This window comes from Miniopterus natalensis, chromosome 3 (assembly GCF_054644295.1).
Source record: "Miniopterus natalensis isolate mMinNat1 chromosome 3, mMinNat1.hap1, whole genome shotgun sequence".
Classification (NCBI taxonomy): domain Eukaryota; kingdom Metazoa; phylum Chordata; class Mammalia; order Chiroptera; family Miniopteridae; genus Miniopterus; species Miniopterus natalensis.
Genome location: NC_142083.1, coordinates 95,383,423 through 95,397,601, shown reverse-complemented (window position 1 = coordinate 95,397,601; position 14,179 = coordinate 95,383,423). Strand labels below are relative to the sequence as shown.

General features: G+C 42.9%; 2 protein-coding genes across 7 annotated transcripts in view; one reads left to right on the top strand and one right to left on the bottom strand.

Moving 5' to 3' along the window:
• The window catches only part of LUC7L (LUC7 like), a 31,868-nt gene extending 23,784 nt beyond the window's left edge, over positions 1-8,084 (bottom strand). For 2 of the 6 annotated variants that reach the window (XM_016216226.2, XM_016216227.2), the window contains exons 1-3: positions 7,934-8,068; positions 5,951-6,045; positions 1,156-1,254 (exon numbers count right to left, since the gene is read on the bottom strand). In XM_016216226.2, coding sequence (XP_016071712.1) covers positions 1,156-1,254; positions 5,951-6,045; positions 7,934-7,994 — 255 coding nt within the window. In that variant the 5' untranslated portion in view covers positions 7,995-8,068. Of the gene's footprint in view, positions 1-1,155; positions 1,255-5,950; positions 7,097-7,209; positions 7,590-7,933 lie in introns of those variants that run through there. The other 4 variants (XM_087815760.1, XM_087815759.1, XM_016216225.2 and 1 more) reach the window with 4 other exon arrangements.
• Positions 8,085-8,543: 459 nt separating this feature from the next.
• Positions 8,544-14,179, top strand: part of FAM234A (family with sequence similarity 234 member A) — a 30,285-nt gene continuing 24,649 nt past the window's right edge. Inside the window, exon 1 of the mRNA XM_087815758.1 lies at positions 8,544-8,943. The gene's annotated coding sequence lies outside the window, so the exon portion shown is untranslated. The remainder of the gene's footprint in view (positions 8,944-14,179) is intronic.

The window sequence follows — 14,179 nt, the reverse complement described above, 5'->3', positions numbered from 1 at the left end:
CCCTCCAAAATGTCCTTTGGGGGGAAAAATGCCTTTCTTTGGGTTTTGTTTTTCTCTGGCTTCCTTCCCAGCCTTCAACTCAGGAATCTGAAAGGCATCAAATCCCTCCACTTACCTCTGGTCATACTAGTACTGGAGGATTAGGGAAAAGAAAAAATTATTAAAACAAAGTAACTCTGAATCATGTATTCTCAACAGGGGAGGGCTAAAAACTGAACTTAAAGAGTGGAAAAAAATCTTAGCTATTACAATGGTTGTGATGTGGAATCACAGTATAGAAACCGATATGCAGGGTATCTTTGGTATCATGGATATCATGATATCCAGGGTATCACGGAGGGGAGGGGGACAAATTAGGGGGAAAAAAGGTTTTAAAAGGCTCCTTAGGGAAGCAATGCTAAACGAAAGTTCTGAAATGTCGTATTATAACCACTAAATTGCAAAAACTTAACAGTCTGATAATACCAGGTGTTGGTAAGGATGTACACACTTTTATTAGGGGTGTAATACAACCACTTTATCAAAGAGAGAAAAAAAGAAAAAGACATTACAGAACTATCTTGAAAGGATGAACATGTGCATCCCTTACAAGCTACCAATTCCTCTCCTAGGAATATATCCTAGATAATAGAATATATCCTAGATAAATCCAAGTACATGTGCCCCAAGAAGATATTCAGGAATATTCATTAAATTCTTCATAATAGCAAAACCCCCCTAATTTTGTCTATGAATAAAGAATGGATAGTTTGGGGAATACTCAATCAGCAATGAAAACAAAACAAACCCAGTAAAAGGGGTAAACAGAATCATAATATTGAATGAAAAAGTAAAATTATTAAGAATTATCTATACTATGAAACAATTTTTATAAGCCTCAAAAATAAGAATAAACATAATATTCAAGGAATCATAAAAATATGTAATAAAACTATTTTTAAAAGGAAATGATACATACAAAATATAGAATAGTGCTGGGGAGGTTGACACACAGGCAGACACAAAATGGTATTGGCCCTGTTCCAACCCTCAGCTGGAGTGATAGAATAACAAGTATCTATTTTGTTTGCTTAACTTACATATGTTGCATTATTCCCGTTAGTTCAATATTTGGCTCTTCACAGTAGGGACTAATTAACACGAAATAAAACTTACATCCAATTCAAAAAACAGGTCCCTTTCTTTACTTGCAATCTCATAATCTGCTCGGAGGGCCAAGTCGTGGATTTTGGTACATTCTCCTAAATCCATGCGCTGTGAAAAACAAACAAAAGTTTACAGAAGTTTACCTGGTGTCTCAACTGTCTCTAAAACAAACAATATTGTTTTGAATACTAAACTATCATAAGAAATTAAGAAACAGAATATGGCTGAGAAGCCTTATTTTTCTTTTACCACCTTGATTATATGATACTCAGGACTGATGCATTTAACAGTGCAAAGGCTTATATCTCTTTTAGACCCAGAGATAATTGGCCAAATAGTGAAAACCACATTAATTAGCTTTGCCAATTTTATTTTTGCTTCAGTCACAGAAGAAATATCTATTCAGTGAATAGCAGAACTAGCGGTGGGGGTGTGGTGCCAAGAGGCCAGAAAACCCAGTGTCCTGATAGCAACAAGCTTCTAGGCATTCCTTCTGGCAATCTTTACTACTCAGAATGCTCAAGTTGCAGAGACAAGAAAAGGAAAGAGCAGATAGAAATCAGGTTCCAGCAATTAACATAACCTAACACTTGGCTTTTGTGTAGCTCTTTGTATACAGAAGGGAATAAAGCAGAATAGGCTGATTCAGACCTGAATGAATCCTCCAAACATTCTCCTAACTTGGCAAATGACCCTGGACATATAATTGGGCCACTCAGTTGCCCCATTTGAGAAACAAAAGACTCTTTTACTAAACAAATTATCTGTGTTACAGTAACATTAGTCTGATGTGAGATTATGTGTCTTAAGCACAAGTAGAACAATTAAACAATACTGCATAGTTCTTACCTAATCCTGAGTACAAGACTCTGTACAGACACACACATACCGCCTCTGACCATCTACACAGCAACAGGGCAGTTTGTATGCTGAGAATCACGCTATCAAGTCAAACAGTGCAAGTTAACAAAACCCAACATCCAATGAGACACCTCTGAAGTCCAAGCTATTGAACAAAAACCACACATCTACATAACTAGTAAACAAAAAGTGATGGAGCCCAGGAATTCCTTTAAGCTCAAACTATGTTCAAAATGAGATCAAAACTTTCATGGGTTATAAAGTCCTTAACATTTTAGGCAAATTAGAGGCTCACAGTGCCTGGCTCTCACAAGTGTGTGCCATGCTAACAAAATATCCTTCAGTATCACCAATGACAGTAATACTGACAGTGGGCTGACTAGTGTGGAGTTTCTACCAAAGATCAACTCTTACATTTAAATGCTAAAATCACTTTTCTCCTTTCATTATTCCTACTCTAGAGTCATACGTAGCTCACGTATATTGGTTACATAGGGGATCTAGAGGTAGAGCTACAGCGGTTCTAGAAGCCAAAGTTGCAACTAGAATCGCTGTCCCTGTAAAGCTGACTTTTGCTTCATTCACTTTTTTTTTTAAATGTCTTTACTGATTTCAGAGAGAGGAAGGGAGAGGGAGAGAGAGAAACATCAACGATGAGAGAAAATCATCGATCAGCTGCCCCCAGCACACCCCGACTGGGGATCGAGCCCGCAACCCAGGCATGTGCCCCTACCGGGAATAAAACCTTGACCACCTGGACCATAGGTTGATGTTCAACCGCTGAGCCATGCTGGCCGGGCACTTCATTCACTTTTTTAAGTGCCAAATACAATTCTTTAAATTACGTATTTACCACAAATGAAACTATGTGCCACAGGAAAATGAGTGCAGCTATCAGAAATGATTAAAGCTAAAGAAATCTTGCTGCCCTGGCTGGTGTTGCTCAGTGGTTAGAGCGTCAGCCATGCATAGAAGATAAAGGGCAAGTACCAGGGTTACAGAATGGATCCCTGGTGGAGGGTCAGGGCACATGCAGGAGACAACCAATTGATGTTTCTCTCCCTCCCTCCTCCCCCCCTTTAAAAAAAAAAAAAGGTTAATGAAGTCTTTGTTGCTCAAAGAAAAACTACCACCACAGGAAGTAACACATTGTATGGGGGAACCGTACTTATACGTTTTACGTAGAGGGCACGATAAAAACTACCCGCAAACAATGTGGTAAGCACTAAAAACTTAAGTACTCAAAATTTTTAGTGCAAATCAATTTCCACTCTAAAAACTTCCAAATGCCAAGAAAATTTTTACATGAAGGAACCACAAATGAAGCAAAATTCACCTGTCTTCCTTTGGGTGAAAGTCCTCAAGCTAAAGTAAACAAAAGATAGGCCTGGGTGCCATGGTTACTCTCTGGAAGTATCTTTTCAGCTTTGCCAAAGAGGCAGGGAAGTACTGGCCAATTCTCCTGGCAGCTAAACACCAAGCAGAGCTGAAACACCACACTCATTAGGTCCTTCCAAAATATTCCAGGTGGCTGTTAAGTCCAGTGTGTTGGACCTTTTTTACTGCACAAACACCTGTGCTCTCTCTAGTGATCTCACACTGCCGACAGGAAAAAACACTAAAGGCTCCTTCCAGAACCTTCAGAAAACAAAGTTCTTCCACTGAGACAAGTTACACTACCTTCCCTCCAGCTATTTTACTCTTCCAAGCTTACTAACCAATACTATATTTTCTCATTAAGACGCAATAAAATTGCACTTCTCCTTGTCACACCCTCTCTAATGACAGGATACGGTTTTGAACAAAACTTGGGCCTGGAGTAGCCCTTAGCAAGCTGAGGGTTATAACCACTTTCATCTTGCCAATTCAACACAAAACAAAAACTTCCCATAAGACCCATCGTTCAACTCTACCCCTCACCCTCCACTTCCATGCAGCCCACAGCTAAGGAGGCTGAACCTTTACAAGCACCACCATTTGAATTCCCAATCCTCATCTTAACTGATCCTCGGCAGCTCCTGAGATTTGTCTATTTGCATCTTCACATGAACACATCTCCTGGGTTTTCTACTCCTTCTCAGTCTGTTCCTTCTCAGACTCCCTTTGCTGAGCTGCCCTTGTCCAAACCCACAGAGAAGCGAATCTGATCAGTCCATGGCTTCTCATAACTCATCTAATTCCACAACCTCTGCCTCCCTCTCCCCACTCACACCAGTCTAGGTATACCAGTGGCATTCCTGCTGTCCTTCAGCTCCATTCTCTACCCAGAGCATTATACCTCCAAACCAGGCACATGCTCTCTCTCACCATTCAGGTCTCTACTCCAATGTCCAATGTCCCTAAGAGGGCTTACCTTACCACCCTATCTACAACAGTCCATTATCTATTATTGTCTGTTCTCTCCCATCATTAGATGAGTAAAGATTTTGTCTTACTGACGTCATATCCCCTGTGCCTGGCACAGAGAGTAGGTGTCCAATAAATAATAGGTGAATTAATCTGTGCCTAACACAATAAACATCGGTAGGAAATGGCGTCCTTCTCATTATTTTTCTCACCAGCCTTCTGGAACAATGTTACACAGGGATCTGACCAAGAAAACCATGGTTGAAATGCTTCACTCCAGTGCACGTCCCTCTTCTTCCTCTGACTTCTTCCACTAAGATCTATCCAGGTTATGAAACTATAGCTGAACTGTTTATGACTAATAGAAGCCGGACATCTAGCCTATTATGCTTGATTTCCTCTGGCATACAAAGAGCAACACAAACAATGATCTGCAGCAAATACTAGTTGTAATGCTTTTCCCACACAAGGTCAAAGTACAGGTAAGCCTCAGGTAACAGAGGTACAAGATTTAGCATTCATTTCTTATCTGCTGTCAGAAGAGCCAGCTTGAAAAGATCCACAACTGAGCAGTTTTCCAGTGGCTGCTCCCACAATGGTATTAAAAGCAACGATTAATCACAAAGAAAAAGTTCACTAATACATGCACATTTGACCCTTAACGTAAGACAGGTTTTATATTCACGAGGTAGCTGTGAAATCTTACTATGGTGATCTTTACAGGACTCCTTTTCCGTAAGTGGTGAATCACGGTAGATAATCCTCCACTGCTTAGTCTTCTTAAATCCTATCCAATTTTGAATAAATGCACATTCTACAAAACTAATACTTCTCTGTTTTGCTCATCTGAAGTGAACTTAAAATTTTAGGGGTCTATATTCATTGGATCATGTGTTACTTTCTTGAAAGGGTGGCATAACATAAAACTAGAAAATCAATGTTACTCCCAACTGATTTTTAGAAAACTTCAAAATTCGAGGAAGAAATGTATCTTGTTCAATAAAGGCTAGCACTGTTTAACCTGAAAGCAAATCAACCAACCCAGGGTCTTCAAAGAACTATAGGCTGACTTGAAGTATACCTTTTGCTATAGCCAAATAAGTCTACTTGCACTACATAGTCATGAACGCCTTCATATAAATGACTCTACAAAAACCTGGTAATTTTAGAGAGAGAATTATAACAGTAAAATATGTTCCACAATGTAAAATTCCACTAAACTGCCCAGCCAGTGTGGCTCAATTGGTTGAGTGTGGTCCCGCACACCAAGAGGTCATTGGTTTGATTCCCAGTCAGGGCACATGCCCGGGTTGTGGGCTTGATCCCCGGTAGGGCGCACACAGGAGACAGCTGACTGATGTTTCTCTCTCATCAATGTTTCTCTCTCTCTTCCTCTCCTTTCCTCACTCTCTAAAAACATTTTTTTGTTTATTAAAAAATAAAATTCCACTAAATTAACAGAACCTACAATCTGAAGGGGCAATAAAGGTGATTTCCACCTGATAAAGGAAAACAGAATTCAACTTGGAAAACCTCTACACAGCATACCAGTCTGAGTGTTCTGTGATGTCTCCCCTTGCCCCACAAATGCACCTACCGTCCCAGCCAGGATGTCATGGGGGCAGCAGTCCAGAAGGTGACTCTTGCAGACTCGGTCATCTGTAAACTTCACCCTCTGCCTGGTTTCATCTCCTGAAATTTATTTGTGGTTTTAAATAAGACAATACCACGTTAAACACAAAAGCATATCTGGTACAAGTCACCTGGACGATTTGCAGATTACTAAATACACTGAAAAGCTGATCTAGAGATATTTACAACTGGAGCAGAATACAGATGTTTTTTGATGCTAAATATATCATGAAGAATCACACTTAATAAGATCTGACTCCATCATTGTGCCAAAGAAGTCAGAGTCAGAAGCAAAAGGCTGAGCACCAAAAGGTCATTAGCCCCACACATACATGTGGGCAATGAGATACCAAAACCCATGCTAATCAAAGGGCCATGAATCACCACATATGACCTATAGCTGGTAGTTTCCACCAACAAAAGCTATTTATTAATCAAACTGTTTTGCTGTGGACGAATGTGTAGGCAGTATTTTGCCCAAAAATACAAAGAAAGCTTTCAACTCTACCACTGATAAATAGTCTAGACCTGGTCTTCCTATCCCCCTTTCACCCCCACCCTTAAAAAAGAGAGTTGGCACCTGGGAGTCACTGTTAACAAGACAATACTAAAAAAACCAAAATTTAAAAAAAAAAAAAAGGCAAAAAGGAACTAGGTTAGTCAATACACACTGTGAGTTCCAACATATACTGTACCCATCTGCATTCTTCAAGACCTCAGCTGCAGAATTTTATGCCCGCTGTTGAAAAGTTTTAAAGGAAAAGTTTTCTTGCCCAACCTGCAGTAAGGAAGTCAGGGGAATGATACATAAAAGTAAAGGCAAAGTGGAATGTGACAAATTTTAAAGCTAACCTGTGTATACCACACAGAGCTGTGTAATACTAAAGGAGGAATATATTTTAGGATTTGCAAGCATCCAGGATTAATGTAGTGTCTTTTTATTGAAAATGCTTTCTTTCTAAACTACACTTTTAAAGATACTTGTGAAAAAAAGCAAACACTTTTTTGTTATAACAGCTTAGAAATTGGTTGTGACTCACGGCTCGATGAACATGAGGCTTTTCTGCAACTCCCTTGCAGATTGATGTAGGCAGGCAAAGATACACTGAACCTTTATAAATAAAATAGAGGGGCCACAATTGTTCAGTTTGTATGAAATAAAAATATGGGAAGCAATTCAAAAGCAACTCAATATACAAAGAAAGCTAAAAAGCACTTATTCACCTATGAAATATAGTGCAAAGAATCTGCACAGCCCTGCAAGTGTGCCAGTGTGAACTTACAACTTCATTACTTCAGTAGAAAAGAAAACACAAACCACAGCAGGTATATAGTTTTGCAAAGATGCAACCGCTTTCTCCTGAGACAACCATCACGATCTTGCACTCCTGCCTACAATACAACCTACCTAACGTCTGACAAGTGCTGGCTAAACAGAACCTCTTCTGTGTGGTTGGGAAGAGGGGCTTGGAAAATCCCTCCACAGGAACCCACGTAAGAAAAGCTCAATTTACGGCTCTCCTTGCAATGGTATAGCACAAGAACGGCCGAGGTTCGAGGCCCATCGGCTCCCTTGGGTGTAGCTTCTCCCAAGCTGCCGGCGACCTAGAGCCCATGGTTGCTCCAGCCTTTCCGCCGACTCCCCGGTTGGAAAAGCTGCGGCGCCCGCCGGGTTGGAAATGGCAGGACCGTAAACAGGGAAGGGGCTGGAGCCCCACCGACTAAGCGGGCTCGGAGGGAGGGGCCCGCCGAGAATCCGCTGCCGGTGGGAGAAAAGCCGTGGTCGCCTGCCGGGCGAACCCGCTCAGACAAAGGCCCGGCGCCTGCCATCGGCGCGTGGGGGAAGGGACGGCGCAGGCGCAGACAGTTGCGGCCCCCGCTTCAGGCCGCCCGGCGGCCTCGCCTCTTTCCCGCCCCAGCCCCTCGCCTGGTCGGCCGCCTCACTCACCGTCCCGGGCCGTGCCCATGAGCTGGTCCAGCAGGGCCCGCATCTGTGCCTGGGCGGACATGGTGACCGGCGGGGGCGGCAAGGATGGCCGCGACGAGTCCTCTCAAGCCAGCGGTGGCGGCGGCGACGAAAGATGGTCCTGTCGGCCTCGAGCCCACTAGACTCCTTCCCTTCGCGAAGGACGTCGGGAGGAAGTGCGTTAGGGCCGGCGTTTGGCCTGCTGGGAAATGTAGTTTCCGGGGCGGGTGGGGGCGGAACTCCGCTCTGGAGGAGACTGAGGTTGGGCGGAGCCGGTGTCCTCTGATTTTACTTTGATTTACTCCAAAACCTGTATGCTCTACAGAAGCTGACCTGCAATAAAATAAACATAAACATACCAAAACAAGAAAGTAAGTCCCGTGGTGTTTTTGCTAGCCAATTTCAAAATTAATGCCAGCCTTTAACCTGGACAGGAATCAGGAAGTCCTGCAGGAGGAGCTCTAACGTCCTAAGTGGTCACGGAAAGCCCTACATAGAGTTCTATGGTTACAACAGCCCTCCCACGCACGCCTCCTCTTCCCTTCTTCACCAGACTTCCTCTCCATTGCTTACCCAGGGACCTACACCTGGTTCACTATGGTGGGGAGAGCTGTACAGTGGGACCTCGGTTTTCCAAGGTGTCTGTGGGCAAACATTGTTCCTAAACCCAGAAGGAAACGTCTGGGTTCTCCAACACGCCTCAGAAGTCGAACATGCCACAAGGCTTCCGCTGAGCGCAAGATTCTGAGGCCCAGCTGTCGGCTGTGGATCCCTCGATCTTTCAAATGTTCAGAACTCAATCAGGCTTCCCAACGGATTACATTCCAAAACCGAGGAACCACTGTATTGCAATTCTGTCTTTATTCCCTAATAAGTCTTTTTTGCTGAAGGAAGACCTCGATAGAGCTCTGGGCTTGTGAGCAAACAAGTGTGGCGCCCACAGAGCCAGCCGTTTTAACTCGCTGTTTTTCTCCCTTCTCAGGAGCTTGAGGGTAAGTTGTCTCCTGAGTCCATGTTTCCACTTATCTTGAGTTTTAAAGCTCTCTGGGCTTTATTAGGAATCTGTTTAGAGGGTTTTTTCTTTTTATATTAAAAGACTTTGTTTGTCTGCGAACTCTCCCTTCCACACTTTGGCCTGATTCCCAGGGATCAGGCTGTTTTTTGGGGCTATTAGCTGTGGACTTGGTTTTTTGTTTTTTTTGGTTTTTTTTAGAATCTGGTCCTTTGAGTTGGCTGTCAGGCAGCCTGATTCTGTGCGGTTGAAACTGCCTCCTTCAGCCTTTGGCCACGCTCTTTCCCAAGCAGGCTGTTGTAATAGAACTACATTGTTTTTCAGCCTGTGCTCAGGTTGCATCTCTGAATCTGCTGCTTTAGCTTTGGCCCCTGACCGCTTCCCCTTTGGAGTGAACTGTTCTTTTTTTTTAATTTGTTGATTTTTAGAGAGAGTGGAAAGGAGAGAGAGAGAAGCACCCATGTGTTGTTCCACTTATTTATGCATTCATTGGTTGATTCTTGTATGTGCCCTGACTGGGGATCGACCCCCAATATTGGTATACCCGAAGGATGCTTTAACAAACTGAGCAACTGCTCCAAGGCTGGATCTGACTGTTCTAAATGGAACTGGCTGGTTTTAAGCCTGCAGGTGCCTAAGCTATTTAAGATGTTAGAGTTGTTTAGCCTGTTTGGGCCCTTGCCTTAGAGAAAGCCTCTAGAAAATGGTCTCAGGCATCTTATTTCACTCCTACAGAGATCCCAGCCAAATTTATGTTTAAAAGCCATTGTCCCGCCCAATTGGGCGGTTGGGCGTGGCTCAGCGGTTGAGCGTAGACCCATTCCTGGTCAGAGCACATGCCCAGCTTGCTGGCTCGATCCCCAGTAGGGGGCGTTTGTGGGGCAGCCGATCAATGACTCTTATCATTGATGTTTCTCTCTCTCTCTCCCTATCCCGTCCTCTCTCTGAAATCAATAAAGACATATTTAAAATAAATAAATAAAAATAAGTAAATAAAAATAAAAACTATTGTACCGCCCTGGTGGTTGGGCGTGGTCCCCTGCACCAAAAGGTTGCAGGCTCGATTCCTGGAAGGGGGAGTACAGGAGGCAACTGATAGATGTTCCACCCTCAATCTCTCTTTTTTTCTCTCCCTCTCCCTCTAAAAATCAATAAAAATATATTTTAAAATATTTTAAAAACCATGGTCCCTCATGCACATTTTTAACTAAATGGACTGCTGTGACCAAAAGTAATTTAGAACACCAATGGCCGTTATTGGGAACTTCCCCCTCAACTCTTCTTTTTTTGTTTTGTTTTGGTTTTTGTTAATCCTCACCTGAGGATATTTATTTCCATTGCTTTTCAGAGAGAGTGGAAGGGCGGTGGGGGGGTGGAGGGAGAGAGAGAAACATCTGTGTGAGAGAGAAGCCTCCTGTACTCGCCCAACAAGGGGCAGGGAACAAATCTGCAACCCAAGTGAAACTGGACACCATGGGTCCGGGCTGCCAGTCACTACTTGGGCCAATTAAACAGGGAAAAGGTTGAATCATATATGAGCATTTATTCCAATAATGCCAGCAGTATAGGAGAGCAGGAGGGTCATCCACATAAAATCTGCTTTAACCTCCCTATAATAACTGTCCCCCCCCCCAAATAAGCCAACTGCTTATATTGGGTGTAAAGACAAAGATTACATGGGAAAGTGGGCAAAAAGGAACAAGAATGGGTATAATGGTTTACAGGTTACAGGAAATGGGGGCTGAGGTTTGTAAGAGGGTGGGGCACCCCCAGGACCCCTTCAGCAACAAGGTTGTTAAATCTTTCCATGATGATAAGCAGTTAAGAAGAATGGATCCAATTCCTAATGTCCCGGGGCATATAACTCTCATCCAGGTTAGAATGTGCTTTCTCTAATCAGAACACAATTATGGTTAACAGAACAGGATTAATATTTCTTGTAACTATAGCTAAAATCATGGTTAACAGAACATGATTAATATTTCTGCCCCTAACACAGGCTCGTGCCCTTGACCAGAAATCAAACCCAAAACCTTTCCGTGAGCAGACCAACGCTCTAACCAGAGACACACCTGCCAGGGCTCAACTCTGTTGTAATAACTCCTTAGTTTGCTGCTATCAGATCTGAGCTCCTGTTTTAAAACCATCATGTACACTAAGTTTGTTTTTAACTTTGCTCTTTTTTTTTTTTCTGTTAAACTCTGCACCTATTGCTTTTTGAACCTGGACACAGCAATTTGGACCATGCATTTTCCCTCCTGACATTTGACCCAGAAGAGGTCCTTCTTGGTATCAAGGGAGAAAAGGCTGCTGATTTTGGAAGACCTGACTGTTAATCAGCCATGCCTTCAAAGATCTCAGTCAAAAGGGGGAATTGTCAAAATTAATAACAGACTTGAGTCCTAGCCAGTTGGGCTAGAGCATCACCTGCAGACTGAAAAGTCCCGGGTTTGACTCTGGCCAAGGGCATGTACCTCAGCTGCAGGCTTGATCCCGGCTCCAGTTGGGGCGAGTACAGGAGGCAGCCAATCGATGTTTCTCCCTTCCACTCTCTCTGAAAAGCGAAGGAAAAAACATCCTCCATGAGGATTAAAATAAATAAATAAATAAATAAATAAATAAATACTGCCTTTGTCCCGTCCCTTCCCCCAGCAATCAGCAGGGAACAGACCTGGAAAGTGTTAATACAGCTTTCTTGGCAAAGGTGTATAAATAGTGTATTCTTTTCTTTTTCTTTTAAATATATCTTTATTGATTTTTAGAGAGAGGAAAGGAGAAGGAGAGAGAGAGACAGAAACATCAATGATGAGAGAGTCATTGATTGGCTGCAGCCCGCAACCCGGGCATGTGCCCTGACTGGGAATTGAACCCCGATCGCCTGGATCCCAGGTCGACGCTCAACCGCTGAGCCACGCCCGGCCGGGCTAAATGGTGTATTCTTAACTGGTCTCCCCTTTACTCCTTTCTTGTTAGATAATAACCAGGTTATTACAGTGGCATCAATATGACTTGTGAATGTTAAATCAAGGATGGAATTAATGTTAGGTTCATGATTATTGCTTTGTGATTGTCCTATGAGCTCATAGTCTGCCATCCACCAAGGCTCTTCTAGCCCTAGCCACATCAAGAGACTGACAATGGCCCTGGCCGGAGTGGCTCAGTGGTTAGAGCATTGGCCCACGCACCAAAGGGTTGTGGGTTCGATTCCCAGTCAAGGGCACACACCTGGGTTGGAGCACATCTGGGAGGCAAACAATCGATCTGTTTCTCTTTCCCCTTCTCCCTCCCTTCTACTCTCTAAAAATCAATGGAAATAAGCCAGGCAGAGAAAGAAAAACATCACATGATCTCACTTATATGTAGAATCTAGAAGACTTAATAAACAGATGAACAGAATAGATTCAATGACATGGAAGCATAGATCAGATTGACGAAAGTCAGAGATGGAGGAGGGTGGGTGGGTGGAGGGGGAGAGAGTAAGCAAAGAATTTATATGCATATATGCACAACCCAAGGACATGGACAATGGTGGGGAGAGGGTCTGGTGAGGGGGATGGGACGGGGTGGAATGGGTTATTGGGGAGAAGAAGGGACATCTGTAATATTTTAAACAAAAATTTTAAAAAATTAAATAAATAAAATAAAACTCGATGGAAAAAAATATCCTCAGGTGAGAATTAACAAAATAAAAAATTAAAAGAGAGACTGACAATGAATTATTGATGTGGTTCTCTCCCTTGAGTAGAGCAGCCCACTACTCGAATAGGTTGATTACATTGGGTTCTTTATACTCTAGGGGGACAGTGATTCATCCTTTTGAAATTGTCAACATATCCAGATGTGTATTGGCTTTTCCTGACGCATCCAAAGGCTTTCAAAATTCTGAGTCACTGACATGGAATCCTGCACCACACTGCCTCATATCAAGAGATCCATTTCATGGTAAAGCAGGTCAAATATTTCTGTGTAGCATGCCACTTAGAAACTCAGTAGTGTAAAACAAAAACAATTTGTCATGATTCTGTGGAATTCAGCCAGGGCTTAGCTGGGCCCTGGGCTCTTCAGCTCTGGATGGTGTTGACTGGGTTCACAAAATTACTTGTATGAAACTGGGCTGAGTGAAGGTCCAAGAAGGCTTCACTGACATGCCTGGTCCCTCTGTGGTCCTCCGTGTGGCCTCTCTCTGTACATAAGATCATGTCATTCAGGAGTCTAGCCCAAACTGCTTCATAGTATGGCAGCTGGCTACCCCCAGGGAGGGAGTGGAAACTGTCGGTCCTTTTAAGGCCTAGGCTCAAACCCCAGAACTTTATTCCTACCAGTATCTATCAGTCAAAGCAGGTCAAAAGGCCAATGCAGATTCAAGGGCAGGGGAAACAAATGCTACATTTTGTCAGGAACAGCTTGTGTGTGCAAAAATGTGAAGAATTTCCAATAGCCATTTTTGGAGACTACTGACCACAGTCCCCAATAGCTAAAATATACAGGCTTTGGAATTAAGGATGGGAAGCAGTACCGATATTTCATCATTGTTCTTATTGACTGAATTGAGGACTTCAATTTAAAATCAAATCTTTAAAACCATTAGAAAAAAATGTGAAAGAGTAACTTGGGGTAGGGCAGGGTTTCGTAAACAAGACACACAAAAAATAGCATAAAAGATATTTTTTTATATTAATATGAAAACTTCTGCCTGGCATGTGTGGTTCAGTGGTTGAGCATCACCCATAAACCAGAGATCCAGAGTTGGACTCCCATCTGGGCACATGCCCACGTTGCTGGCTTGATCCCCACGAAGGGAAGTGCAGAAGGCAACCTATCATTGTCTTTCTCATCGATGTTTATATCTCAACTGTCCCTCTCCTTTCCTCTCTCTCTAAAATCAATAAAAACATATTTTAAAATATATCTTTATTGATTTCAGAGAGAGAAAGGGAGAGGGAGAAAAAGAGATAGAAACATCAATGACAACAGAGTCATTGATCGGCTGCCTCCCACACTCCCCCCACTGGGGATCAAGCCCTCAACCTGGGCATGTGCCCTGACCCAGAACTGAACCGTGATCTCCTGGATCATAAGTCGGTGCTCAACCACTGAGCCATGTCCGGCCGGGCAACAGAAACATATTTTCAAAAATAAAATAAAAACTTCTGTTCATTAAAAGGCACCACAAAGTGAAAAGGCATGACACAAACAGATGCTTGCAACACAAATCA